Here is a 27,996-nt window from a genome sequence, read left to right on the forward strand (position 1 = left end):
AACGGTGCATCGAACTCTGCATACGCTATTCTTCGTTGTCTCGAACCAGTCGGGCTAAGAATAGTAAAACGATAATTCCACTGTCCATTTCGCAACCGCAGCAATTGAGAGTAACTGCGTGTTCGCGCATAAAGTCGTACCCGGTGTACCGAGTCGGGGGAGAGTTGGGCGCGCGCGTAGCTTTATCTCTTTCAACTCGGACGAAGAATCCGCGATCGAAACAAATTAGCGACCCATACTTCGTCACCTAATTCAGGCTCGAACTAGACTAGACGACCGTAAATAACGCGCGCGTTCTCACGTCGTCGAACGATCCCGACTCCGGCGACGGCTCGTTTATATTCCGCCCGCGTCACGTGTAAGTACGCGCATACGCGACGTCGTCGCTCGTTTCTATTCCACGCGTACACGGTTGCTCGCGATCCCGAATCGTTTTTATCGACAACGTAATTTACGTATACGAGAGAGAGCATGCTAAAAGGCACGGGCTGGCGTTGGCGGAGACCTATCGGCATCGACGGATGTACACTGTACGTATATCGCGTGTAAGTGCTTAACGGGCAGAGTAGGTCGCAGGTATAAGCGGATGTTACGTATTCGTTCGCTTCGGCGTGGAAATCTGCGTCCGCGAGTGTAGGTCGATCTCTCCGTAGGTCGGTGCTCGTCCGCGAATATTCGTTCGAACCGAGTTCCGTGGCGCGCGTGGGAAGTACCGCGCCGTGCCACGAAATTTACGGTCAGCTAAACGATCGCGCCGTTGATCACGATTACGATCAACGATACACGGTGCACGGTGCATGCCGCACCGAGCTACGAGCGAAAATCACGTAGCGTTCGTCGCTACGTAAGCGTAAATGTATGCGCGTGTCCGTGCTCCGATGTTCTCGGTGCGATGGAAGATCGACCTCGCCTCAAGAACGCGACGCGAAAATAGCGTGTATTGCCTCGAGGACACCTTCGAAATTTAAAAGAAGCGACGAGCCAACGATCTTATGCTAAAACAGCTGGTTTCGATCATCGAAGAACAAGTGGGAGAAAGGCGTTCTTTCATGGACGGCTATTCATAATGATGGGATCCGCTGAACAAGCCACGCAATCGTCTAGTAACCAGGAACTACTCCTTTCCTCTGTACATTGCAAATCGGAAATACTTTTTATCCGTCTAGAATCACTCGTCTGTCCATACCAAAAAAATGTAATAACCACCATCCCCTTTAAGGATTGGCTATACAGTCAATCCCAAAAGTTTATGTACCTGAGAAAAACGCATTTCCTATAATTAAAAAGAAATCAGACGTCGGAAGAATAATGCTAATAATAAATATCTACGTGCTAAAAAGTACAGAAGAAAATATCCAATTAAGTATTGACGCTGACGAAAATTTTTTTTTTCAAAATATCGAAAAATATCGAACTGTGTTCTAAAAAGCGTAAAAAATTCTAGACTTTTTAGGCTTGTATTTCCTCAAGTTAGTTGTTTCTTCCAACTTCGGGCATGCACACCAAATACCAGAAAGTTTTCTTTGGGTTACTGCTGATTATTATAAGAGTACATGCAAATTTTAAGTCACTATAATTTTTCATAAAACCCATGAATTTATTTAAAATTTTGCATTTTAATAGTAATAGGAATCTATAATAACAAATTCAACATGCTAGCATCGTTTAAGTATTATAGCCCATACATCCTTAAGAGATTATTACGATCGACGTGTATTCGAGAAATTTATTGATGGGTTACAGTATACGGAATGCGAACCCTGACTGAACCCCCATGTATCGCGGCCGGTATGCAATCCTTGACGTCACTTCCTGAAGGAACGAACGCGAACTGAATCCAGCGCAATCGGATAATGAATGTGTCAGCGCGCGTTTCGACTTTACCTTTTACTCGACAACGTTTGTGTTCATCGACCCGCTGAAACCCAGCGCGTTTCCGCTTCTCTCTCAAAGTTATGCCCAGCCGCGTCGAGCACGCGACGCCCGCGTTCGAATCGCCGATCGACCGTGCACCTAAGGAAATTCCTTTCGCAGCTAATTAACGCGCTAACGGTACGCCTCGTCGCGAAAGGCACGCCGTCTAATTTTTATCATTACGAAGAGTTGCCAGGCCGAACCCTATCGTTTGGTTTTTAATATTTTACGACACTATGCGAACGGGGCTCTGAAGGGAGACATACCGATGCGCGCGTACACCCTAGTCGAAAAATAAGTGGAGGGTGAACCGAAGGGTGCGTAAAAATGAGAAACGACAAAGGTAGTCTCCCGCGACATCACCTTCCACGGGCAGTTATTGTTCCCGAGACGTGAGAGCAAAGATTTCGGAAAGCGAGAGGAGGAAGGAAAGAGAAAGATCGTATTGCGATCCTACTCGCGTCTGCCGTGGGTCCGTGACGAGACTAAAACCGGCTAAATGCCCGGACAATTGATATATACGCGTGTATACTTTTGAATAATGAAATAGGGGAAAATGTTTAGAAGCGTCGAAATCTTTCCCTTATGCAAAACTGTTGATGTTTTTCAAAAACAATCATAAACGCATTCTGTAATCAACAGCAAACGCGAACGAGAGAAGGGGGGAGAAACGTAGAAAACGAGAATGAGAATCGAAAAGATCGCGGTTCGATGCAACGCGGTGGCTAACGCACGATTAGCGACGCGTTGTACTCGTTAACGAGGCGAAAAGGGTTGAAATCGACTGTTTACTGTTTACTCGCTTCCATGCGCGAACCGGCGGCTCGACGCGTCGTCGCGTCGTGTCGCGAAGGGTGATGTTCACCAGGGGAGGACAAAGTTGATGGACGGCCGAGCAGAGTCAAGGCTGACGAGCCGAAGAAGGGTGAAAAGCGAAAGACGATAACGATGATCCTCCGCGAGACGAGGACCGAACTAGCAGAGAGAATGCTAGACTGCTTGGCGGCTGCTTTATCAACCCACGCGTATTCGAGGTTCCGCGTTCTAACTCGTATCGCGGCATTTCGAAACTTTCATTTTTCCTTCGCCGTTCGGCTCGTATGCACCGAGAAAAAGGGTTGCACCCTCTTGCACGTGCGACCCGAGGCCCGTTAGAAGCGACGCGGAATAATTTAATAATTCGATCGTTAATTGGGAATCGTTGTTTTTTCGAGCTGAACGCTTCTCTTGGCATCGCGTCGTTGCTTAATGTTAAACGCTAACACCGATTCAATTATTGTGCTCTTTTAAAGAGAACGTTCACCGTTCTACGTTCGGTTGTCCATTAATAACGACCCACGTAGCATGATGCAGACGTTGCATCGTAAGCGAAAGAAAAAGGCACAGACGCACTTGCTTACATAGGTACGTCCCCCTTCGAGGTACATTTATTTCGGTACCGCTTGTCCCGTTTCTTTCCGCGAACTACGAGCTTACGCAATCACGTCGAAAAGAAAAAGCTCGCCCGCACCCACCGAACGGATGCAATCATCGCGTTGCACAATAGACCAGCCGCCAGCACCCGGACTGGCTCGTTGCAACCGATGAGAAGTGGACAAATAGCGCGATCGTAATTTGTTCGACAAGACCAGATCGTACCGGACTAAACTGAAACCGATCGGTATCTATGTTTACGGCGAGGAGCAATAAGAACAGGAGATGTCAGGTGTCACGGAAAATTATGCATTCGGATGTGCACTTTAGTTGCTAATGCAACGGACCACGGTTGGAGACGCTCCTCGGAGGAGCCGACCCACGTCGCGCGTAAAGCCGGGAATGCGGGGGATCCATTTGCTCTAATGCGCGACGCGACGTTCGGTACTCGTTCGTGACAGAAACGGGGAATATATAAGTTTCATAGCTTTGCCGGGAATCGCAAAAGGAAAAGCACGCGCGGCTACCCAGTATCAAATTAAGTTATGCAACGTCACGACACTTCGAGATACGTATTACCGAAACGTTTAAAAATAGCTCGCGTATAATTAGGACGTCGAAAGAGGGTTCCTTTGATCAAGGAGTCGTCGCTCCTAGTTTTCCGTCTACCCTTGTTCCACAGGCAATCGATTAACGCGTACCGTTTCGAATGAATAATTGGCTGCTCGATAAGCCCGGAACTCATCAATATTAATGGGCCACGGTGCCGTACATCCAGTGATCTTTCTTCGTTTTCAACGAATCCAGTACTACCTACCTGAATTTTAAGATCGTTACTTTTCGTTTCGGTTCCTCGAGCAACTAGCTTCAAGGCGACGGTATACGTATCGTAACCGATCCATGCGATCGAGATAGAACGAATGGTACCTAACCGCGCATCTATCATTCGGTAGCGAGGATGTAATATCTCGGGAGGGAACAACGAGCATTTTCGATTAGTAGATCGCGAAAGTTGCGCATTGAACAAGACCGGTTTTTCCCGCGTGCAACGCGTGAAATCGAACGTGTTGAAATCAATTTTAAACGCGTTACACACCCAGGTGGCATTCACTAGCGCTCGTCCGCCTGGCGTCGCGATCGAGTTAATCGTGAAACATTCGTTAATCAATTCATATGAGGAATGTCCGAACTGGATAGTTTGCCGTGTTACCGATTATGTATTTACCTGTTCGCGCGTCGGATCGATTTTCGCGATGCTTTCGCCCGGGCATCGGACGACGATAGACGCGGATTAGAAACGTTTCACGGTGCAATGACCCTACAGCTATGTCCCGATACGGCTACGCGTTATATGAGCATGCCGTTGCTTCTCCTGCCTATTACGAGTATGCACATAACGCTGTTGGGATCCGCATCAACCGATATGCCACAGTCCACAGCGGACGAGAGAAGCGTTCATTGAATTAGGTAATCTGGTAATGCGTTCGGATGTGTCGCGTAGCGTCGCATGGCTTCGCTTTGTCGCACGCTACTAATACGCCTAGCAACGAGTTCCATCGATGTTCGGTTTGTTAAGAAGACGGTGAGAACGAGTTCCACTCGACTCGCAGCTTGTACGTGTATATACGCTCAATCTACTCGACATTTAAGGATATCGAGACAAACGTCGAAGGGATGAAGAGACGGATCGTGGGAAAAGCTCAGGACGTTTTCAGAGAGCAGAGATAAGTACGACTGTCCGGTCCGGATCGCGGAATGGAATGTAGTCGAGTCCCTTGCACCACGATTTCTTGCTGCTCCTTCCCGCGGAAGAACTTCGCGCGTGTCCTCGCGGTCACTCGTGAGAACGCATCCGTTCGAGAACGAGTAAAAATCGAATTGTATTCGTCTTTCGTAACCCGTCGTTTCATTTTTAACGTATCGTACATAAATTCTATTTCCCTTTCATCGATCTTCTCGACGCATTCGAAAGGGAAAAAAATCGATCGTTCCTACTTGATTTAAAGAGGCGCCATTCGTTGTATCGTTAGACTGTCCACGGATCGCGATAAGAACCTGGCCGAGAAGAATTCTGTCCAATTAGAGCAAGCTGGTTTATTAATCCGCGACGTGAGGGAACGCAATGCCTGCCACGGCAAATAATTGCCCTTTATCTAACATCGGTTGCCGTTAGTAAATCATCTGTACGTTAAACGAATTGCCATGCCACAGCGATAAGACAGACATACGTATAATACGGCTCTCTGGATTAACGTCCGCCCGCTCTGTTCTCTTCGCGTTAACGTTCGTCAACCCCTATCGCATCCGAGTCGCTATACTTTCAGTCGAGCTGCCTGTTTACGACGAAACGACCGCCTTCCTCTAAGTATCCTATACCCAGGATAATCGATTGGCTGGGTTCCGATGCCGGCGAGGAATGTCCATTGAGCGCGGCGGCGGCGGGGCAGTTTATACGCGACGATTTATACGAACCACTTACGGCCACCTTGACATTCTAGCATTCCAACCCCAGCTAACTGATCGATTCGTCGACCCTAACGTCGAGATCGCTAACGCATATGCAAGTATATACACGCGTGTCTCCATGTACTTGCACACGACAGACGTGCGATCGGTGTTTCGCTAAGCAGAGAATGTGCGAGCATATAAAAAAAAACCGCTGAATCACGACGTCGAAGGTACCGGCTCGAAGCTGTGGGAGACTGAACGAAGAACGAAAAGAAAAAGAAAGACCCGTTGATCGACGCCGGCGGGCTGGGCTACTACTCGAAGCGACGAGCGTAGTTAGGCGAAATGAGTCACTGTGCTGTAAAACTGACGTGGACTGATAGAAACCGGTGCGTAAGTCGGGCGTAGTCACGGCTAGCCGGGGGTCACGCAACATCTTTGACCGCGCGCGTTCGTCCGATTTAAATATGTAGCCGACTCGACGCATGGAATCATAGAAAGTGCATTTAAGCGCATGACTTGCATCGCTGTCTTTGCACTTTTCAAACCACCCCCTTCGCTCGAATCGTTCCGTTTTCGTTGGTCGTCGAACCGAGACTAAAGTGTCGATAACTGGCTGATAAATAGATTGATAAATGGACATTCGATGCCATAGCTAGGCAGACGGGGGACGTATCGACTCCCAGCTGACCACGTTTCGGTAACATATGGCTGTACGATATTCCCACGGTTCTTACCGGACACTGGACTCTGCTTCTGTATGATTTTGCCGACGACCCCAGCCTGCTCGTGCCAGCCACGAAACGGGATCGAAGCGAAGGGGGAAATTGCACGCGAGGACGTAGCTCGACGGAAAACGGACCAGCGGACCCGTTTAAACCCTACAAAAGACCCTCGATACTCTCGTTTCCTAGTTGCTACTTCATTATTACGATAAGTTCCTGTTTCGCTGCAAAATTACATAGGCTGCATAGTTCCTCGCATTTGTCGCTTAAAGTTTCGCGTCTCGGAATTCACAACCCTGCAGCCTTTCGAGTACTACGATGCAAGGTCGATCAAGATTCGACGTTTATCGTTGTTAACCTCGTTTCTGACGCGACAAAGGATCTTAATTACTCCTGATTACACAAGCGTAAGCGTTCTTAGATTAATCAGTGGTTACAACTCGACTTATCGCGTGCATATCCTCTCTTTTTTCTTGCTGTTTATGCTACGTATCATGGTACGGATATGGCTATACGTATTCTAATATGTTGCTGGTTAGAATTCGCATTACATAGCACCCTAAACTCTAAGTTATCGTTCCTCGTCTCTCCGCTAAGTATTACACTTTCGTGAACTCCTATTGAAAATTTATAATGTGATCATCGACGATAATACGAGTTTCAGTTTCCATCGCTGATTAATAGCGATTGACGACGAAAATCCTTACGCTTCCTCTCCTATACTTACATTAAAACTAAGTTTTCGTTGATACGATTTTGCTACGAGTCTCGCGAACGGAAGAACGAAATCAGAAATATCGTCTCGGATGGAAGGATCTCGGTTGCACGCCTCGATGAATTTCCACGCCGTACCGCGCTGGTTGATTAAGTTGTCTCGATGTGGGTCGATCTCATTTGCAGATCTTTCAGTGTGTTCTGGCTCAGACTCGTTGCGTGTCCGATCCCATGAATAATGAATACGTGCCTGCCATGGCCCGGCACACGTCCGCGACAGAACGAGCAGAAAATCCATGAAAGGAACCGACTCCTCGATTCCTCCTCCTTCCACCGGATTAGAATATCGTTCGGGATCTACTTACAATTAGGAACGGCGATGCGAGTAAGAACGCGACCGCTCGTTCAGCTGGTTAAACTCGAAATCGAGCGAAGACAGCGATAATAGCCCTCAAGGAGGAACAGCGACGCGCGACGAGCTCTCCACTCGGGGTGGCCAGAAGTTAACGACCAGGCGGCTGCCTATCCTAGCCAACGGTGAAACGTTTATAGGATAGCGATCGTTAGCCTTAACACTTTTAAGCTACACCTTCACGGTCGCGGCACAAGAATTGGACGTCTGCCCGTGTCCACCGATAGCGTCCCGAATTGTTCCTCCTAAATCTAACTGTGTACCGAGGATTCGGGAAGAACGTAAATAGATACTCGCTACCTGTCATACGCCAATATATTTATCTTCGGCGAATGCGCTTCCGCCAGAAAATTGTATCCGGGATATCACGAAGCATCGCGTCGCATCGATCGCAAACTTCTTTATAAGTTGGATACTCGAGTATTTGGCCTCTTGCTCTCCGTCGCTTCGAAATCTGTTCGCTGGTCGTACCAGCCACCGCCTGTTTACTACAGAACGCGATACGATACCACGTTGGAAGAAGTTTTGCATAATCGCGTTCTCGGTTACACCTTATGGATTAAGAGATGGAAAGAGCAGTCGCATCGGTTACGCAATTAAACGGGAAGTCACAGACTGAAATGGAAGCTGTGACTGACGAGAGTATAATGTATGTGTGTATATTTGCGTCCACCGGCAGCACACGTTTCGTTTCAGTTGTGCGATTTTCATTTAAGTTTTTACAGATTTGATCCCAAATATCCGGATAAATTCGTTTAAGAATCATTCTTCTCTTATTCGATTCCCCCAAACGATCGGCAATGCTACCTGACGGATGACCGTGCCGCACGTTCGACGTACCTCGAAGGAAATCTTTTGTTGGCGGTCGGGTCTAGCAAATTCCTCGATGAATGTCCCGAGGAATTTCATTTACTTGGAGACTCGAATGTCCAGGAATTCAGGTACGGGAACATGAATAATAAACGAAAAGCGTAGGATTCTGTTTTTCGTTTCTAAATGAGAGGTTCGATCGATTTCGTTGTTCGCATCGACATTCATTGGCTCATACCAGTCCCACGCTATTCGCGGTGTTCACCACACGGTACACAGTCTAACCCTAACCGGAAAACTGGATAATGAAACGTCGCCGCGTTCTCTATGGAAAACGGAGCAGATGTGTGAAGGATGGCAGACGTTAAATATGAACACAGCAGAGAATGGGAGAGAGTTTCCCAGAAGGAAAGCAGGCAGCAGAGCTCCCTTGATGAAAGCCATTTGTGGAGCCACGCGAGATACCCGCCGTTGCCACTCTCGAAAGTGTTCGTCGTCGTGGCCGGCACAAAAAACCAAGGGGAGACTGGGTGCCAAAACGAAGCGACGACGACGTCGCTGCTCGAGTGGCCCAGACCTCGGCCACTTAAGATTCTTACAAAACGCGCGAGGACGAGGCGCGAAACTTAGCGATGCGACGCATCTCGGTCTTTCCTTTCTAAGACGACGTCGTCCCGTCTTTTAATATAATAACGACCAACAAGCAGCGAAAAGAAACTCGAACCGAGGGACGAATATCGACCTGACGCCAGTCACAATGGATCACCATGGGCGGTCCGAGAATAAGTTACGAGCATGGGAACCGTTGAATGGAATCTAACACCTACGGTGCCGTAATACAGTTTTAACTGGTCGCTGCGAATCTGCATGAAATATCGAATATCGCGGTGAACTGTAGGGAACGTATTAAGAGGTAACGCGAACATATCTCGAAGTCTTAATCTTCGTCCGCGACGAATCGACGCCTGAACGGTGCAGTAGCTGAAGAAGACGAGTCGAGTCGACTTGGCCAAAGATCAAGATCATACCTGACCGTTTATAAATAGATCCGTTGCATTGGCTCGATAACGTGCCGGGAGCTAGTCAGGTTTATCGATACCGATCGTGCAATATCGCACTGCTGAAAATATCTAGCCGCCTCGATCGGAAAATGTGGAAAACACGTTTCGCTTTGTGCAAAATCGCGAACGAATCTCCGATACGTCCGAGTAAATCTAGCGTACCTGATCCACGAACAGGTAATCGGTTAATGGAACGACGTTCGACGTTCAGTAACTGAAATGAATCGCCATTCCCTGATCCTACGACCGCTAGCTCATAAAAACCCTCGTAAAATCCATTCGAGATTAATCGCGTATAGTTCGCAAACACGCATTCGCGCGCACGCTATTAAATTTTACGCGTGATATTTAATAGCTGCAGGTCGTCTGTCGGCTATCATAATATCTACACGACAAGTAGCTGTCGTTCTGTCCGAAATGAGGGAACAAAATGGCCCGTGCTTCAACGTTAAAAGTTGCGCCTCCGGTGAACCTATTTATCGATTAACGGTGTACGTAAAGAGTACGATATCTGGATCATTAACAATCGTAACGCACATATTGCTTATCTTCGGCAAATAACCGTTTAACCTTATCGGTCCTCCAGATGCATTACGCCGCCGAGTGCCGGTGTATTAATAGCCGAGTTCGCGTAAATCCAATTTAGAAACGATAAAACGCTGGTCTCGTTGTACATCCTACGACGCATCCGAGCGTATCATGGTTACCTCTTCAAAATTATGTACGTACAACATAAACTGAACGAACTCATGCTGCGTCGACAAAGGACAAAATGCAACGTCGGGAACACGCGTTTCCTTGCAAAATTAATGCAACTACGTGCAAGGAAGTGCAAGCAAAATAATTTTCGCGATCTAATTTTATGTAAATCAAGAAACTATAGCAGACCGACCAAGTGCCTTCTTCGAATCGCGCCCACGTTTGCTATTACCTCGGCGTCATAATAAACAATTTTCAGGTATTTGCAGAATAACGCAAAAAGAATGCGATCGATAAAATACTATGAATCGACCTTGGAACAGCTGTACGCGATGATTATGCATCGTTGATCCTCTCGTATTCTGGATTCTAATTTTATTCCAATCGATACGCGTGATCTTATTTTCAAATAGCTCGTTATTGCGAACTAATGGTATCAATCGAGTACCTAAGTACTACTACCTATAGATCGATAAAGAACGTCATCGTCGCCCCGCTCAGCGTTCACGCGAATCGGAGTTTAGCAATGAATTCGTGCTACAGAACTTTGTTAATAATAAAACCGTTTCCGTGGAGTCAGTTTTCCCTCCGTTTACGAGTTTCGTGGAAGTAGTTACCAGTACTAGATAATCTCTCAGTCGAAACAAGGCGTTCGCCGAATTTCAAATTCGGCCTACGATACATATACATATGTATGTCCGTCTATCGAGTTGCTGCCTACTCAAATCGTATAATAATTGTTAAAGAGTTCTGGTGTCATTAAAATCATTGCGAAATTCATATTTACCAATGAGTCACGTAATGGAGAATGCTGTCCCGTACCGGGAACTAATTTAGCGTAAAACGTGTGTCAGAGGTGAAACAATTACACCGGCCCGTAGCGTAGGTCGGATTACCGCACCGTTCGCGAACTGCGATACCGCGTTGAAACGAACACGCAAAAGGGTGAAATAAAGATAAAGCACAGGGAATGATCTATGATATACGTGCGATGAATCTCCCTTCGGATTTGCGAATGGACATGTGTACGTCTAAAAGCACTTAGTGCATACTGTCATCGCATACAATGAGTCGTTAATCGTTTCATCGAGCGCAGGTGTCTACCTACAATCTTTAATGCAGTTAACCTTTAGTTTGACGTTCATCGCAATTTTCCAGATACGCGGCGCGAGATTCTCGCGAGATGCAATGATTAACGAGGGAACGGTGACGAGGATTACAACCGGGACTGAAATATCCCGTCTTTGTATTTACCGTTTCTTTAGAATTTTTCGAAGCAACCAACACGACGGATCGAGCCGAACGGTGGTCCAACCATACGGTCGATCCTGTCTGCAAAAAGACCGCAGTCACAAATTCGATGGCCGGAAACTCAACTCTGCCGCCGGAGCATGATAAAGCGCGCCACGATTTCGAAATCAAAGGAATCTTTGAAGGCCGAAATGGAGCATGGAATTGAGATGCGCGAAACTCTGATTCACGTGAATTTTTATACTGGACAGCGTTACCTCGGTTAACATAACTTGTCGACGATCGTGGCGAACAGAATGGGGAGAGAGCTAGGTAATTTTAGTACTCACAGCGATCTCTCTACGGATTCGAATCGTGATCCCGGTTCCTCTTTTGCTCCGAAGCAGCAGCGTCCCTCTGTTTCCAGGGCGACGTGCACTGGACGTCGCGTGGTTCACCACGGATCGTGAGTTCCGATCCGGTTTCGAGATGTATCAGCGGCCAAACGAGAAAGAAAGAGAAGGAAAGAAAAGAAGGAGGGAAGCGAAGCCAAAAGAGAAGGAGGATAAGACAAGAGAGGACTATGGAGGATAGGAGAGGAGAGGAGAGGATAAAAAAGGAGAGGAAAGGAGAGGAGAGGAAGCGAAATGAGACAAGATGAGAGACGAGAAAAGAGAGAGAGAAAGGAGCGCACGTGGTGGGAAGAAGGCAAGAACGCGGCCGAAAAAACGGCAAGCTACGACACGACCTCGGCGACGGTCGCAACGAGACTGAACACTTCCTTCCAGCTAAACCTAGGCCGCCGCCGCCGCTGCTCCAGCCGCCAGCCTGGAAACGGCTGAAGCTGAAGCGGCAGCAGCCAGCGCCAGTGTACGCTCCGACTATACGCGTCTCGGAGTCTCCGCAAACCCGCGTCAAGTACCAAGCGCATCTCGTTTCTGTATCCCCGTGTATGCATGCCGACTGCTTAAAAGCAAACGAACTTCGGCTCCTCCACCTATAACTGTTCCCCTTCACCGCGGCCTTGTACCATTCTCAGTAATAAGATTCGGAGACATTTTACGAGTGAAAAGATACGCGACTCTTTCAGAAATGTATTGGGGTAGTTCCACCAGTTTCGCCGTCCTTCCGCCGTTGAAAGTTTTATGAAGTCTCGTAAAGCGGAATGCAATACTCCTTCCGTTAGGAAGTTTTCTACGCAACGAATTAGGACAGTTTGTTGAAATATTAGAGTATCTTCGAAATGTTGGTATCGCTATTTGAAAAAGCGAATTTATGTGTACGTCTCTTTACTCCTTTACTGACAGGCTGCTTTCACATTTAAACATTTACATTTCATATATCGCCCCGGGTCATTCACACGAGTCTTGCGAGACTACTAGGCTACTATATGTATAGGCGCGGGCGGCGCTGCGCGTGTATACAGCTAAGAATAAGGTGGATCACGAGATGTTCCTTGATCGTCAAGGAAACGATCAATGATAGAAGGGGCGAGCATGAGAGAGCTGCTGCCCTTCGTCCGCGTCACGATCACGATCAGTCGCCGATGGGGCAAGAAGGCGCGACGGGTCGGTACCAGCGACGGGATTCGAGCTTCGACTCTTCCAGGGAAAATTTTACTTTTACCTCGCTAACCACGGGAACGCGAGAACGTCGAGCGATAGTACGTTTAAAGATACTATCCGAGATAAGAAAAAAGTTAGATAGGGGAATGTATGTCGAGTAGTCTGCGACACTTTCGAATCCGTAGCTGTGAGCTTGGACTCGAGGAGACGTCGTACGCTTCATGCATAATGCAGACACAAAGTAGAGATGAACGGCTGCTGGATAACGGACGCGTTGAAATTCGCAATGGAAATTTTACGCGAAAACTTCCGATCGCATCGGCTCTTCGCGCTTGCAACGAATTTCTACTCCCCATCGATAATATATCGAAGAGAAATTCGTGATACGAACACCAATACTCGCATCTCTTCGGTATTTTGATCTCGGCATAATTCAGGAGTCCTCGTTTCCTTCCCTTATAGTTTCCCGTGCTGCACATTTCCAACCATGCGTTTGTTTCCCAAAATACTCCGATTCTTATTCTTTTTTCGAAAGCTAATACGATACCGTGGACGCTATTTGCTTACAAGATACGTGCTCGAAAATAATACGCTGCCCTCCAGCAGAATACACGTTAGACGAGTACTTACTTTGTACATAGCCCGTGTCGTTTACTAATAAATGGATAGAGTTACGAACGGGGGCTACCAGCGCGGTAGCGCAGCGCATAGAGAGCAAGAGTTACTTTATTCTGAATTAGGTCACCTGTTCCTTCGGTCTCCGCGGACACAGGAAATCGTTCAAGTTCATTGAAGTTACGCGATCGCGTCTATACTTCCTCTGGCTCCCTTTCCATTACGTAGCAGGTAGCACGTGCTAGCACGCATTCATATACTTAGAATATTGACGACGCGAAACGATAATCGGTTGTCTGAAAGCATGACCGTCTCTTGTCTACTTAATCCTTAATTTCTCTGAAAGTAGCTGACTCATTAGCAAACTGTCTTCTCGACGATTAGGTCATCTTCACCCTTGAGGCGCGACGTTTTCATTCACAGTGACAAAGCCACGGCATATCCCGGATGCGTTTGGTTATCGTTAAGAATCAGTGAATCTTAGGAGCTTCTTGCTCTCACCCATTGCCAATCTGCCCATTTCCCTCTCTCTCTCTCTCTTTCCTGTCTCAAAGACAGGACGACCACGTGCGCCCTGTCAGAGCCCACGCGACACCCATTACGAGCAATCGGCCCTTCAAATGCGCTTTAAACGACGCGGCCGATTCTCCAATCTTGCCTTGGAATGCGCCCTCGGCAAGTGGTCGCGTACGTTTGCCGGAATTATATCTATTTATTATGTATTCCACTGTCGGTTGAGCAGTTGAACGGCGACCGGACAAGGAGAATTAGCGTATGTCCTAATTACGTGTCGTCTAGGGACAAAATCGTTGTCGTTCAAATCACCGATGAACGCGACGAAGTACAAATGAATCGCATCGTGTGATGTAGTACGAACTTAAATTCGTGCGATAGTAAAAATTTATATCATTAAAATATTTTGATCCAATTTTTAATAAAGTCTAATCTCGTGATTCTTCGCTTGTTATCATTTCGCGACCGCAAATTGCTTATTATGCAAACTACCTTAGATCATCCGAATGACGCTACGCGATGATCATCGATCGGTTCATCCCTTTCTTTTGTTAGATCAATCGAATGATCCTGCGTAACGATGTAACTCGTGAGGATGACTATGATCGTTCATCGAGTTGTAATTCAAATTCATGTAAGAAATAATTATTGAAACGAAAACGAAACAGTGTCGTTTTTACAAAATTGTTTTACTCGTCTTACACGTTGTATATAATACATTCTCGAACAGTATAAAATTACTTTGATGTTACAATATTAAACAATCAGGAAATAGTTCAGTACTCGTAGCTCGCGCGTACGATCTATCGCACAATGCGAATATTTTATCTATATTATATCTATAATGTGTTTGAAACGTTCGCATCGTTTAATCGGAAGAGACCGCGGAAACACGGTTTCGCTCCTCATAAGGAAAAAAATTTGCTAATTACGAGTGCATATCGATTAATGTCATCGTTACAGAGGTACGTACATCGTTTACAGAAATTCTATAATATACATATCATGGTCATGTACAATCGGAAGAAAATTGAATAGGTGAAAGACTTAAATAAATATCCAGTTTAACATTATTTATAGTCAGAGTCCGTATAGTTATAGTAACTCGGTAATTCACATAAGGACAGGACCATCGATAATTTCCCACCAGCACCATTGATCGATTACAAACTACTACGAGAAATCAATTTGCAATTTTCATTCTGTCGCAACATAATAAGCTTCCGTCAATAGTAAGCAAGTAATTGTTGTAATATCGATCATAAATGGAAACCATCAGATATTAATTTTCAAGGATTTTTCTTAATCCTTTTGTTTCATTTTAAACTAACGTAAAATTATGTAAATTCGGATTCGTTCTAAATAAAAATTCAATTTGGACGGGGAATTTTTTGGCACACAGTGGTCCATAGCGTAATGGCACTTTACAAAACCACAATTAGTCATAGCAGTATCTCGTACTCTCCTAAAGTTGTTCTACTATATCGTGATTGTTCTTGTAAGAAGACTGCTTGAGACTACTTTTTTGCGAGTGTTTCGTCCTTTGTAATTCCCTGGCAAAATACATGATCGTCTGCTTAAGTCCTTCGGCTAAAGGAACTTTTGGTTCCCAATTTAAATATTTCTTAGCTCTAGAGATATCGGGCCTCCGCCGTTGGGGGTCGTCCTCTACCGCAGCAAGCTCGACTACCTTACTCTTTGTACCAACTAAATCTTTTATTATAACAGCGAATTCTGCAATCATTAAAACGCGCTGTATAAGTTTTTGGCATGCGGAATCGATCGATTAGTCCAAGAACGTTTAGTAACATAGTCACTGTTCACCTTCTATCGTGTGCTCGACAGGATTGCCGATGTTTATCGGTTGAGTGTAATTAGATGCCATTAGAGCGACTAATCCATCGACCAAGTCCGATACATATTGAAACGACCTCGTTTGTTTCCCACTACCGTAAATGGTGATCGAATCATTCTGTAGAGCTTGTAGAATGAAATTTGAAACTACACGACCGTCGTTCATATGCATTCTTGGGCCGAACGTATTAAAAATACGAGCGACGCGAACGGAAATGCCTTCCTGTCTCATATACGCATAGCTCAACGTTTCAGCTACGCGTTTTCCCTCATCATAACAAGCTCTTGGACCTACGAGAAGAATTACATTATAACTGTTTTTGTACTTATGGATTACGGCCGCTACGAACACTACAATTTGCAGCGATCAAGCGCGATTCCCCAATTAAATAAGCCCGGGCAAAAAACAAACAAGTATTTATTATTTATTTAATATACCTATAGGATTCACATGGCCCCAATAAGTTTCCGATTGAGGGTGTTCATTAGGATCTCCATAAACTTCGGATGTGCTCGCTATTAAAACTCTTGCTCCTACTCTTTTGGCAAGACCTGATGAGATAATTAAACAAGTTAAATAGTTTGATCAGATTTGTTTCAGATACTTGTACATATATAGATCGTTTACATACCTAAGATATTTATTGTACCTAAAGTATTTGTTTTAATCGTCTTGACTGGATTAAGCATGTAATGAGGTGGACTAGCAGGACTAGCCAAGTGATATATTTCATCCACTTCTAGATAGAGAGGTCTGACAATGTCATGGTGTACAAGCTCAAAATTTTCGTGTCCGACCCAGTGTTCGACGTTACGTTTCCTTCCAGTAAAAAAATTGTCTACTACAATCACTTCGTGACCGCCGAGCATTAAACGGTCGACCAAATGCGATCCGACGAAGCCTGCACCACCTGTGACTAATATCCTTTTCCGGTTCTTGTAATTAAGAAATTTGACCGTCGGGAAATCTTTAGATCCTCTGTTTTCTATCTTAGACTCTAGATGCTGTAGTTTATCCTCTAATTCGCGAATTCGCATGTTAGCTTCTTCGATATCTTTGATGTCATTATAGCGCGCATCTTCGTCCACCTCTTGAATCTTGTCATCATTAGCCAGTATTTCATTAGTTTCTCCTAAATTAGATTTACGTTCTCGCACATGAACACGACTGAAGGATTGTTCGTCCTCTGGATTAACTAACGTCTTGTAAAATCCTAATACTGTAACACATAAAACATATGGGATATCAAATGTTCAATCATTAAGAACAAACAGTAAATTAACAAAAGTTATATGATATTTACCTAGTATTATACAGATGATGGAAAGGGCAACCTGTTTCATCTTTCGTGACGTGAAGACCATGCTTTAATGTTGTGCGTCTCATTAAGGATTAGACATGTTAATTTTGTCGTTGACTTGTCATAGATTGAAACCATTGATATCGTAATATTGTACGGCGAAAAAGAGAGAACATCGAACTACTTTTAAATATTATTACTGTTATCGCGATAAACTGTCCTGTAACACGAATGCAATGATAAAGTCTTACATCACGAACTTACCCATTATCACGACCAGTCCAGCGATTCCTTTTAGATAAATAAATAAGTACTTGCCAAGTATTTACAATTTCATTTATTTAATATAGTGACATGACGCCGGGACTTCGAGCAACCGAAGTAATGTGCATCCTAGCAATAAGCGAATCACGGATTTTGTTTCTCGTTCCTCGGTACTCGTCTCTTCTCTACTGTTAGTGTTGAGGCCGACCTAACCGACCTGACATATCGAGAGATGATAACATAACCTCAAAATTTTCTATGCACATTCACGCAGGCGCAAATACTGTTTTTTGATTGATATATAAGGCTGTGGTCAGTACAAAGGAAACACATCTCATCTCAAGTGGTTTTTCTGAAGTTGCGGTGGCAGTGGCATTTGAAATATGGCAGAGGTCATTGATTGCAATTTTCCTGTTTGGGGCCTTCTGCCGAAAAAAGAAACTGGTGTCACTCAATTCCTTACCAAATACCCCGAATACGATGGTCGAGGAGTCGTCATCGCAATTTTCGATTCAGGAATTGATCCTGGGGCTCCTGGCATGCAGGTAAGTGCCTACTTAAGCGTTTTCGTACATACGCCTAGCGATTCTTTAAACCGCTACTTTCCTCTTCCCTTCCATTCTTTTCCCCTCCCCTAATGTCAAACAAATTTCTTTTTCTTTCTCTGTCCTTTTGACAATTTCCGTCTTGTACGTTACATCTATGTAAATAATGAAGTTCACTTTACTCATAACATTCTTTCTGTTTTTAATGTATTGTGTACGGCGAAAAACTTCACATCACATCGAACGATACAGTAGGCGATTTAAATTTGTAGCCATTGTTTCTATTTCTGATTACCTGTTCAATCTTTCTTTCCATTAAGTACCTGTAGAGTCTAATCATTCATTATGGATACATTGGAAATATTTGAATCGTTTCCAATTTCACTGGCACACTTCATATCAAATGAAATAGGCCAATTTCTTCGTTAATTTAGAGTTCAATGAACCCGTTTGATTTAGGAAACTTCGGATGGAAGGCCAAAAATTATTGAGAGGTACGACTGCAGTGGAGCTGGAGACGTCGACGTTAGCAAAGTTGTACAGGCACCCGATGGATATATTATTGGTATAACTGGTCGTAAATTAAAGGTATAACTTGGACAGTACAATCAATGAGGTTTATCAAGACACAATGTGGTAAACAAAAGAAAATTGTTCCTCTTTTTGAATTTTAGATCCCATCAAAATGGGTAAATCCTTCTGGAGAATATCACATTGGAATAAAAAATTTGTATTCTCTGTATCCGGGAAAATTAAGAGAAAGAGTGCTGTTAGAAAGAAAGAAACGTTTATGGGACAATACACAAAAGTGTGCTCTTGCAGAAGCAACCAGACAATTACAAGTAAACAGATCTGTCTCTATTGTGCATGTTTGAAATAAAACGCGAGTTGTTGCTTAACAAAATTTTTTGAATATATAATCAGAACATTTGTTTCCCGTAAAGTAACAGCGACCCACTTTTTGGTATGGCAATATTTGAGAATAAATTCGTAAATAGGCTTCTAGATCGTGCGATCCAAAGATAGTGTTGTGCTAGAGTTTCACAATGTGTCACAGTGATCCGTATCTAATGCTATATTTATAATTGGCAGTTTGATCCATCGTAAAGCCATTGATCGATTACATAATACACAGTGTGCATTGTTTTCTTTTATACTTCTTTGTAGTATGTCTCGAATGGATTTAATCGAATTGCTTTTGTATACAGGAATTCGAAACAAAAAATCCGCAAATAACTACGTTGAAAGAGAGATTGGAGAAAGAGGAACTCGAGGCGAGAGTCGAAGTATTAAATAACATCGAAAAGAAATATTGCGATGTAGGACCTACTTACGACTGTGTCGTCTTTCACGATGGTGAGGTTTGGAGGTAAAGATACATGTATGATATTTTTCTATCCCTGTTTTCTCTTTATTTTCATTTATTCATTTCTCTATCTGATACTGATACGTTTTACTGAACGTCGTACATTTTCTTTTGTTGCAGAGCATGTATCGATACTTCCGAGGAAGGTAATCTGGAAGCTAGTGTTCTCTTAGGTGAATACAGCACAACCTTGGAGTACGCGCCTCTTATTCCAGAAGATCAATTAAACGTTAGTATTAACGTTCACGATGATGGGAACACGCTCGAAATTGTTAGCTTATGTTGTAAGTAATATCAAATCGGGAAAGTTCGATCGTTTCTAAATCGAGACGTCTGTTTGTTGACTGCAATTATTTTTCATTACAGCCAGTCACGGTACACACGTAGCTTCAATTGCCGCTGCGTATTTTCCTGATAATCCTGAATTAAACGGCGTAGCCCCTGGTGCTCAAATTATTTCATTAAGCGTCGGAGATAGCCGCATAGGCACGATGGAAACCGGAACTGCGGTGGTACGAGCGATGATACACGTAATGAAGCACAAAGAAAAGATACACGTGATAAATATGAGTTACGGAGAGCATGCTCACTGGTCAAATTCGGGGAGGATAGGAGAGTTAATGAACGAAGTCATCGATAAATACGGTGTAACTTGGGTGGCGTCCGCTGGTAATCTCGGACCAGCTTTGTGTACTATTGGTTAGTAAGATCCTAGTCTAGATCCTAGTCTTCAAAAATGTTCGAATATCTGCATTATACCTGATTTGTTCTGAAATCCCATAGGAACACCGCCGGATATCAGTACCAATAGCGTGATCAGCGTTGGCGCTTACGTTTCCCCTGACATGATGGTAGCTGAATATTCTCTAAGGGAAAAGATGCCGGGCATGACGTATACATGGTCGTCCCGCGGACCGATGATCGATGGCGGAGCTGGAATTACCGTGTGCGCTCCGGGAGGAGCGATAACCAGCGTACCTAATTTTACTTTGAGAAAAAGTCAGCTGATGAACGGTACAAGCATGGCTGCTCCACATGTAACTGGCGCTATCGGTACAGCAATATCTTTCATTGAAGTACAGAATATATTATCGCGTGCTAACAATGTATCAAATTAATATGTTTATTACAGCGGTACTTATATCGGGGCTTATCGCGAAAGGTTGCCCGTATTCTCCGTACCATATAAAACGAGCCCTTGAGAATACAGCGTTGTACATACAACATCTGGATACTTTCGCACAAGGTTCAGGATTATTGCAGGTTGAACGTGCATTCGATCATCTCGTTACTTATACCAATGTGCCCGAAAGAGATGTAAGATTTACTATTAGCTGCGGCCCGAATAACGGCAAAGGGATTCACATGAGAAGCGGCATTATTGATCGATCGAAAGATTATGCCGTTACGGTTGAACCAGTGTTCCTTAATAGCGAAAATACCGGTATAACTTTATGCGTTAAATTTAATACGATATATATCGATTAAGTCTATTTAATATTTGGATGCTATATAATATTTGGATGTATATAACATATATAATATTTTATAGACCCGGCACTCAAAATTGCTTTCAATTTAAAGTTAACGTTGGTGTGCGATGCATCCTGGATACATTTTCCTTCGCATCTCGATTTAATGAATATGGTCCGTGCGTTTTCGATTAAAGTCGATGCCTTTAATCTACCCGAAGGTGTTCACACAACCAGGTAAAAGTATTACATTTTATCGTTACCGATGTTTGATCAACTTTTATATCGGCAACGTACTTGATATTATTGATAACAATCATTATTGTTGTTTTCAGCGTCCGAGCTTATGATGTAACGGACATTGCCAAGGGCCCGGTGTTCCAAATACCAGTTACTGTAGTGCAACCGCAAACACTGCCAAAAACCGCGATCCTTCCGGATTTAGCATATACAAATATTCTGTTTAAACCAAATACGTTGCGTCGACATTTTATCCTTGTTCCAGATGATGCGACATGGGCGGGTGAGTACCTTGTCGAGTATTTTACTTCTTTACACGTCGTACTCGTTTTTCTGATCGTATATACATATTCAGTCATTAGATTGAAGAGCACGGAGAAAGATAAAGTTGGGAGGTTCGTCATTCATAGTGTTCAACTGAAACCTCGCCTGTCTTGCAAAACTTTCGAAGTTAACAAATTGTTCACCGTTACCTCTCAATCAGAAATTGTTCATCCATTTGCTGTCCAGGTGCGTATATAACATTTGCAACGGTGCTTATACATTTATATTTATACATATAGTATGTGTTTCGTACTTAGGGAGGATTAATCTTAGAAGTGGTTGTCGCGAAATATTGGGCGAACATAGGAGATATGTTGATCGATTACATTATAGAATTTCATGGCGTTCGCATGTTAAGCGGAAATCTTACGATGCAATCCGGAGATGGAATAAATCGTATAGAAGTCCGGAGTTCACTCCGAAACGAAGAGGTTGTTCCCTGTATCTGTCTAAAGTCATCCGTACAGATATTGAAGTATGTAACATAAACGTGCTCCGTATTAATTGAGAGAGTAAAAGTCATAATGGTGTCAGTCAGTTTTTAGTCAAGTTGTGCCTTGAATTATTTTTTCAACTACAAAGAAAACGTAAAGTAAGTCCTCACTCATTTCCCTTGCAAACTGATAGCAGCAAAATGTAGGCATGTTAACAGAATAGCTGTACCACTTACGGAACCTTGCCATTCCGTAAAGTGATTCGCACCACTATGACTTTCATCCCATCATTTATCACATTACATGAGGATTAATTAATTTTTCATATAACGTTGCAGGCCGACCGAAGCGAAAATCGCTCCTTTACGAGAACGAGACATTATACCACCATGCCGACAAATTTACGAGTTGCAGTTAACTTATACGTTTCACTGTGCAAAAGCGACCGAAGTAACTCCGAATGCGACGCTCCTTAGCGATTTATTGTACGAGAGCGAATTCGAGAGTCAGATGTGGATGATTTACGACAGTAATAAACAACTTATTTGTTGCGGAGATGCATATCCATCAAAGGTAAATATAACTTGCATTTAGTCGTGTTATAAAGACTTCTATTTAAAATGTAGCGTAAAATGTTGTTTGTTACAGTACGCTAATCAAAAGTTAGAGAAAGGTGATTATACTTTGAAAATCCATGTGCGTCACGACAAAAAAGATTTGCTTGACAAATTAACGGAGATGCCATTCCTTTTAAATTACAAATTAAGTAATCCGATCAGTTTAGACATTTATGCTAGTCAATCGCAAGCAATGATCAGCGGCAAAAAAATGATAGCAGCTTCGGTACCGCCCGGTCACATTCTTCCTTTATACGTTGCTCCAATATCCAATGAGAATAAGTAAGTATCTTCTTTTAAATATAATTTCCTCTTTCATTATATTGTATTATATGTATGACAAGTGTTGCCTCGAAAAATATCATTTTCTATAAAACGATGAAGGCAGCATCTATATGTTAAAGTTGGTTCGATTTTCACGTAGGATATTTCGATGTTCATTTCGTAAGTGCACACTAGCAATGATACGTTAATAATATTTTCTTGTACAAAGGAAACGAGAGCATGGTTCATTTCATTATTATTTCCAAATGTAAATGTTCAAAACATGTTTAATCCAGACTTATCACTCGATTCTCGACACAACTACTTTTTTATCATATTTTTCTATAAGAGCGTAGAATATATAAATGAATCTAAGAGATATTACTAAGAAACTTTTCTTTCTTTTTATTCAGCAGCGCTGAAAACAAGTAAGTTCGTAGCATTTTTAAACATTTACATGTTTTCAATTAGAAAAATTATATTGCTTTATGGAAGCAAATATATTCTTCAAATGTTTCATTTCATGTGTCGCTTTACTGCATTTGCATTCTGATTTAATTTAAGGAAATACATGTTTTCACGCTTTATGGCTTGGCAGAATGTTTTCTCGCTAAGTATTATTTGCCTTTAGACTTCAACATTATAATTAAGGATGTATTGGCTATACAGTCAATCACAAAAGTTTATGTACCTTAGAAAAACGCATTTCCTATGATTAGAAAGAAATCAGACGTCGGAAGAATAATGCTAATAATAAATAGCTACGTGCTAAAAAGTATAAAAGGAAATATCCAATTAAGTATTGACGCTGACGAAAAATTTTTTTTCAAATTTGCGAAAAATGCTTCAAATAAAAGTTGTTTTCCTTCTAACTTCGATATTTAACAAGTTTACATATGATTATTTGGCATTTTATTGATGTTGGCAAAATCCGACCATTCCACCATCGAATCAGTGAACTTTTGGCAAAAAATTTCGTTTTTCCTCAATTACTCCTAAACCGTTGAACCTACGGGAAAATTGTATACAACCTTTCTTGTAGAGGACGATGAGATCTACAATTTCTGTATAAAAACATTTCGCTAGCTTCAATAGTTTACGAGTTATTGACGAAAAACGAAAAAACAGTTTTTTGCAAATTACTCGTAAACTATTGAAGCTAGCGAAATGTTTTTATACAGATATTGTAGATCTCGTCGTCCTCTACAAGAAAGTTCTAATGCAATTTTCCCGTAGATCCAACGGTTTGGGAGTTATTGGTCAAAAACGAAAATTTGGAAGAAATTGAAGGGGTACCCCTTGGAGAAGTCTCAGAAAAATCGAAAATTTTTGTTGTTGTTTATGATTATCAGCAGCGCTGAAAACAAGTAAGTTCGTAGCATTTTTAAACATTTACATGTTTTCAATTAGAAAAATTATATTGCTTTATGGAAGCAAATATATTCTTCAAATGTTTCATTTCATGTGTCGCTTTACTGCATTTGCATTCTGATTTAATTTAAGGAAATACATGTTTTCACGCTTTATGGCTTGGCAGAATGTTTTCTCGCTAAGTATTATTTGCCTTTAGACTTCAACATTATAATTAAGGATGTATTGGCTATACAGTCAATCACAAAAGTTTATGTACCTTAGAAAAACGCATTTCCTATGATTAGAAAGAAATCAGACGTCGGAAGAATAATGCTAATAATAAATAGCTACGTGCTAAAAAGTATAGAAGGAAATATCCAATTAAGTATTGACGCTGACGAAAATTTTTTTTTCAAAATTGCGAAAAATGCTTTAAATAAAAGTCGTTTTCCTTCTAACTTCGATATTTAACGAGTTACGTATGATTATTTGGCATTTTATTGATGTTGACAAAATCCGACCATTCCAGCGTCGAAACGGCGAACTTTTGGAAAAAGATTTCGTTTTTCCTCAATAACTCTTAAACCTTTGGAGATACGAGAAAATCGCACAAGACCTTTCTTGTAGAGGACGATGAGATCTACAATTTCTGTATAAAAACATTTCGCTAGCTTCAATAGTTTACGAGTTATTGACGAAAAACGAAAAAACAGTTTTTTGCAAATTACTCGTAAACTATTGAAGCTAGCGAAATGTTTTTATACAGATATTGTAGATCTCGTCGTCCTCTACAAGAAAGTTCTAATGCAATTTTCCCGTAGATCCAACGGTTTGGGAGTTATTGGTCAAAAACGAAAATTTGGAAGAAATTGAAGGGGTACCCCTTGGAGAAGTCTCAGAAAAATCGAAAATTTTTGTTGTTGTTTATGATTAGCAATGTTCTTCCGACGTCTGATTTCTTTTTAAAAAATGCGTTTGTAAAGTGCATAAACTTTGGGATTGACTGTATAGCCAATACATCTTTAAGAAGACATGTGTCGTTTCAGTAGATCTATGCACACGCGCGGGTGTTGGTACATGGTTTTGTGTATCAGTATGTACATGTGTACATAAATACATATATGTTTCGTTCGAGAAAAACACACGCTTTCAGCATATCCTAACACCTTTGATAGTTTTCGTTTGGCTGTCTTTAATGAAATAAAATACTACATGGGACTGGATCGGTCCGAAGGAAAACTAATCTGTCGTTTCTTTTGTTTCGAAGAGTTTCCAGAGGTGCAACCTTAGGAAACGGCAGTTACTTACAGGGCACATTGACTTTCTGCAAAGATGAGAATGGGAAGAAAGTAGACTGTCATACGATCAAGTATATCTTATCTGAGCCAACCAAGAAATCTAGTAGCAGCAGTAGCAACAATACATACAATTCATCGAATAAAGAAAAGATTACCAAATGGGATGAATATAACGAAGCGCTTCGAGATTTCAAGTGTAGCTGGCTCACGAAACTGGGTAATCCTACTTGCTGTTTATTTTCTATCAATTACATACGTTATGTACTATTCATTTTATCAATAATTTGATTTCTTTTTTACCGGTTCTGATTTGACAAATAGCGCCTTCCACGAGTAAGTTGCCGAACCCCTGCTCTGCGTTGCTCTGAGATTTATGATTCGAAACAATCCTCTGTAATTTCAATTCCACGTGTACAGCCCCTGTTTAAACGATCGTTGAACTTGTTCATCATTTGTTCGAAATTTATACCCGACGCACGTTAACACTGTGATTACATGCATCGCAATGATCTTTTCTAACTTCTTTTCACATGTTCGACTTTCCCTTCTTTCTCCCCGTACCGTCTCGTCTGCGTATGCATATATTCGTGCTAAAAATCTGATTACTTTATTTCTGTTTGTATCAGAACCTGGAGAATACGCAAATCTGTTGTACGGAGAATTAAAAAACCTGTTCTCGGACCATTTACCCGTTCACACTGCCATGTTAATTTCTTTGGACTCGCCCGAAGCTCGACGTCACGTGCCGCACGACGATATCACAGACGAATCTGTTTCCCTAGCGAATCAAATTGTAACTGTCGCCGATGCGGTGATTACTAACATAGATCAAGATAAACTGTTAGCCTATTATGGATTGAAGAACGACCAGCGAGAGGATGCGGCCAAGATTAGGGCAACTATGGAAAAACAAAAGTTCAGCCTCATAAAGGCATTGGTAAAGAAAGGATGCGCGCTGGCAAGATTGTATGCGCACAATGCGAAAAGAGGAGACCAGGATCCCAAGTCGTACGAACACTTATTGGAAAGCGTGGCGCATCATTGGCAGGAAGTACAAAAGTTTGCCGAACCGACCGACATCAAGGCAAGATTTCTATACCGCGATCAATTATTATCCGTAGCAGACTGGGTTTCATGTAAAATCATTTTTACCTGTTCATTTTCAGGTGATTAATCTCTCGCTATGGCATGCTCACATCAACAAGCATTACGGCCGCTACATGAAATTGTTATTACGCTATTACGAAGAGCATCCGTTGAAGGAAGTTGATGAGAAATGTATAGAAATAGCTAAAGTCCTAGGATGGGATCATTTGTCGCGCCATATCGCCTCGAGTATATCAGCGCGTTACGCTCCTTCCTACAGATCGTTTTGATCGATGGTAACCGATGCTTGTTTGCTAACTTGAGCTTGATCATAACGGCATATCGTCATAATAACATAATAAAGAGCATAGATATAACTTTGTAGGTACGTTAAAATTAATTTGATATTCTAATACGGGAAGCAAACGGTGGCAGCAATTTTCAGTGCAACTCTACGAGGACAGATCGACGTTTCTCGTCGACGACCAATTCAGGTGTATTATACACTTAGCAGAATATAATTTTATCCACATTTAAACGAAACAAATGACTCTAGATATAAATATTTTAATTTTCTGGCCATTGGAAAGAAGAATAAAAAAATAACGAAATAAATATAATCTTGATGGTTACACGTATGATTTGTTTCATAATCACGAAGACCGCACCAGCAGTGACAGATCAGATACTTACTCTGGATAAAATTAAAAAGTATGACAATACGTGTATGTGTACGTGCACAGGGAAAATGATTTTATCATTAAAAGAGTCGATGTTTAATAAATAATGCATTTTTGTGGCGATTCTCGTCTTGTCCAAAGAAAAGAAATGCGTCGAGATATCATGGGAACTGTTATCGATTTCGGTATGAAAATTCACTCACGGCAATGTGCTAGTTAGGAGCATTCGTTTCAACTAACATAAACTACCTTATATGTATCATTTAGGTTCTCCATTTTTACGATATATTAAATGTAAATAAATAATATATAGTAAAACACGCAATACAAATTACACATACACATACGTATGTGTACATACAGGTATTTTCTTTATATCCACAAACGTTTACCGAGTTCTATTATTTATAAATGTATGCGCTTATGTGACTGATTATTATGAAATTTATATGCAATATATTCAATCCTTGTTGTCATTGCGTTAGATATAAAAAATATATTTTTATTCCACTTTACATACTCAGCAATTAACAATTGTTAACAATATCTGTATATGTTGTGTAACGTACAATACATGTACTGGATATCAAGGATAGAAGCCATCGAAAATATCCTCTGCCACATACACGTACTCTCGTACGAGCCACGTATCCGCATTGTAATTCAAACTCGATGGCTCGGGTTACTTTGGCTGATGATGAGAGAAGGCTAATACGAGACTTTGAAGCGTTAAAATCCAAACAAAAATAATTTTTCAATGAAATCATTAACTCTTTCAG

At 42.3% G+C, this 27,996-nt stretch overlaps 4 protein-coding genes across 8 annotated transcripts in view; 2 read left to right on the forward strand and 2 right to left on the reverse strand.

Moving 5' to 3' along the window:
* Positions 1 to 11,760, forward strand: part of LOC108622853 (MRN complex-interacting protein) — a 32,428-nt gene extending 20,668 nt beyond the window's left edge. The window contains exon 3 of the mRNA XM_026811878.1: positions 11,355 to 11,760. Coding sequence (XP_026667679.1) covers positions 11,355 to 11,591 — 237 coding nt within the window. The 3' untranslated portion in view covers positions 11,592 to 11,760. The remainder of the gene's footprint in view (positions 1 to 11,354) is intronic.
* The window catches only part of Sulf1 (Extracellular sulfatase Sulf1), a 31,208-nt gene extending 19,207 nt beyond the window's left edge, over positions 1 to 12,001 (reverse strand). Inside the window, exon 1 of the mRNA XM_018021200.2 lies at positions 11,777 to 12,001. The gene's annotated coding sequence lies outside the window, so the exon portion shown is untranslated. The remainder of the gene's footprint in view (positions 1 to 11,776) is intronic.
* Positions 12,002 to 14,787: 2,786 nt separating this feature from the next.
* On the reverse strand, positions 14,788 to 17,747 carry Uxs (UDP-xylose synthase). Its single transcript, XM_018021154.2, has 6 exons — positions 17,604 to 17,747; positions 17,278 to 17,494; positions 16,606 to 17,193; positions 16,412 to 16,525; positions 15,944 to 16,264; positions 14,788 to 15,853 (listed from the first exon to the last, which is right to left on the reverse strand). The coding sequence occupies exons 2-6, from the start codon at positions 17,336 to 17,338 to the stop codon at positions 15,585 to 15,587; spliced, it is 1,353 nt and encodes a 450-aa protein (XP_017876643.1). The 5' UTR covers positions 17,339 to 17,494; positions 17,604 to 17,747; the 3' UTR covers positions 14,788 to 15,584.
* An 80-nt stretch (positions 17,748 to 17,827) lies between these two features.
* Positions 17,828 to 27,995, forward strand: LOC108622953 (tripeptidyl-peptidase 2). 5 transcript variants are annotated; one of them, XM_018021148.2, is made up of 20 exons: positions 17,828 to 18,083; positions 18,543 to 18,671; positions 18,758 to 18,925; positions 19,292 to 19,452; positions 19,570 to 19,733; positions 19,816 to 20,148; positions 20,233 to 20,502; positions 20,582 to 20,893; positions 21,002 to 21,158; positions 21,257 to 21,444; positions 21,517 to 21,671; positions 21,743 to 21,960; positions 22,258 to 22,492; positions 22,568 to 22,818; positions 23,214 to 23,228; positions 25,421 to 25,668; positions 25,773 to 25,784; positions 26,078 to 26,535; positions 26,618 to 26,833; positions 26,923 to 27,995. In XM_018021148.2, exons 1-19 carry the CDS (start codon positions 17,922 to 17,924, stop codon positions 26,825 to 26,827), a joined length of 3,846 nt encoding a protein of 1,281 aa, XP_017876637.1. In that variant the 5' UTR covers positions 17,828 to 17,921; the 3' UTR covers positions 26,828 to 26,833; positions 26,923 to 27,995. The 5 variants fall into 5 exon arrangements, with proteins under 5 accessions (XP_017876637.1, XP_017876642.1, XP_017876638.1 ...); XM_018021153.2 differs by having other exon boundaries at positions 23,217 to 23,228; XM_018021149.2 differs by lacking the exon at positions 25,773 to 25,784.
* The last annotated feature ends 1 nt before the right edge of the window (position 27,996 follows it).

This window comes from Ceratina calcarata, unplaced genomic scaffold (assembly GCF_001652005.2).
Source record: "Ceratina calcarata isolate Rehan_Ccalc_2016 unplaced genomic scaffold, ASM165200v1 scaffold25, whole genome shotgun sequence".
Lineage (NCBI taxonomy): Eukaryota > Metazoa > Arthropoda > Insecta > Hymenoptera > Apidae > Ceratina > Ceratina calcarata.

Excerpts from the sequence above, each read along its gene's own strand:
- Uxs (XM_018021154.2), bottom strand. The coding sequence starts at position 17,338 with ATGGTCTTCACGTCACGAAAGATGAAACAGGTTGCCCTTTCCATCATC. Across the intron at positions 16,265-16,411 it reads GGGCCATGTGAATCCTATAG|GTCCAAGAGCTTGTTATGAT; the intron begins GTATATTAAATA and ends TTCTTCTCGTAG. Across the intron at positions 15,854-15,943 it reads TGTCGAGCACACGATAGAAG|AATTCGCTGTTATAATAAAA; the intron begins GTGAACAGTGAC and ends TAATGATTGCAG.
- LOC108622953 (XM_018021148.2), top strand. The coding sequence starts at position 17,922 with ATGGCAGAGGTCATTGATTGCAATTTTCCTGTTTGGGGCCTTCTGCCG. Across the intron at positions 19,453-19,569 it reads CACGATGGTGAGGTTTGGAG|AGCATGTATCGATACTTCCG; the intron begins GTAAAGATACAT and ends CTTTTGTTGCAG. Across the intron at positions 21,159-21,256 it reads GAAGGTGTTCACACAACCAG|CGTCCGAGCTTATGATGTAA; the intron begins GTAAAAGTATTA and ends TGTTGTTTTCAG.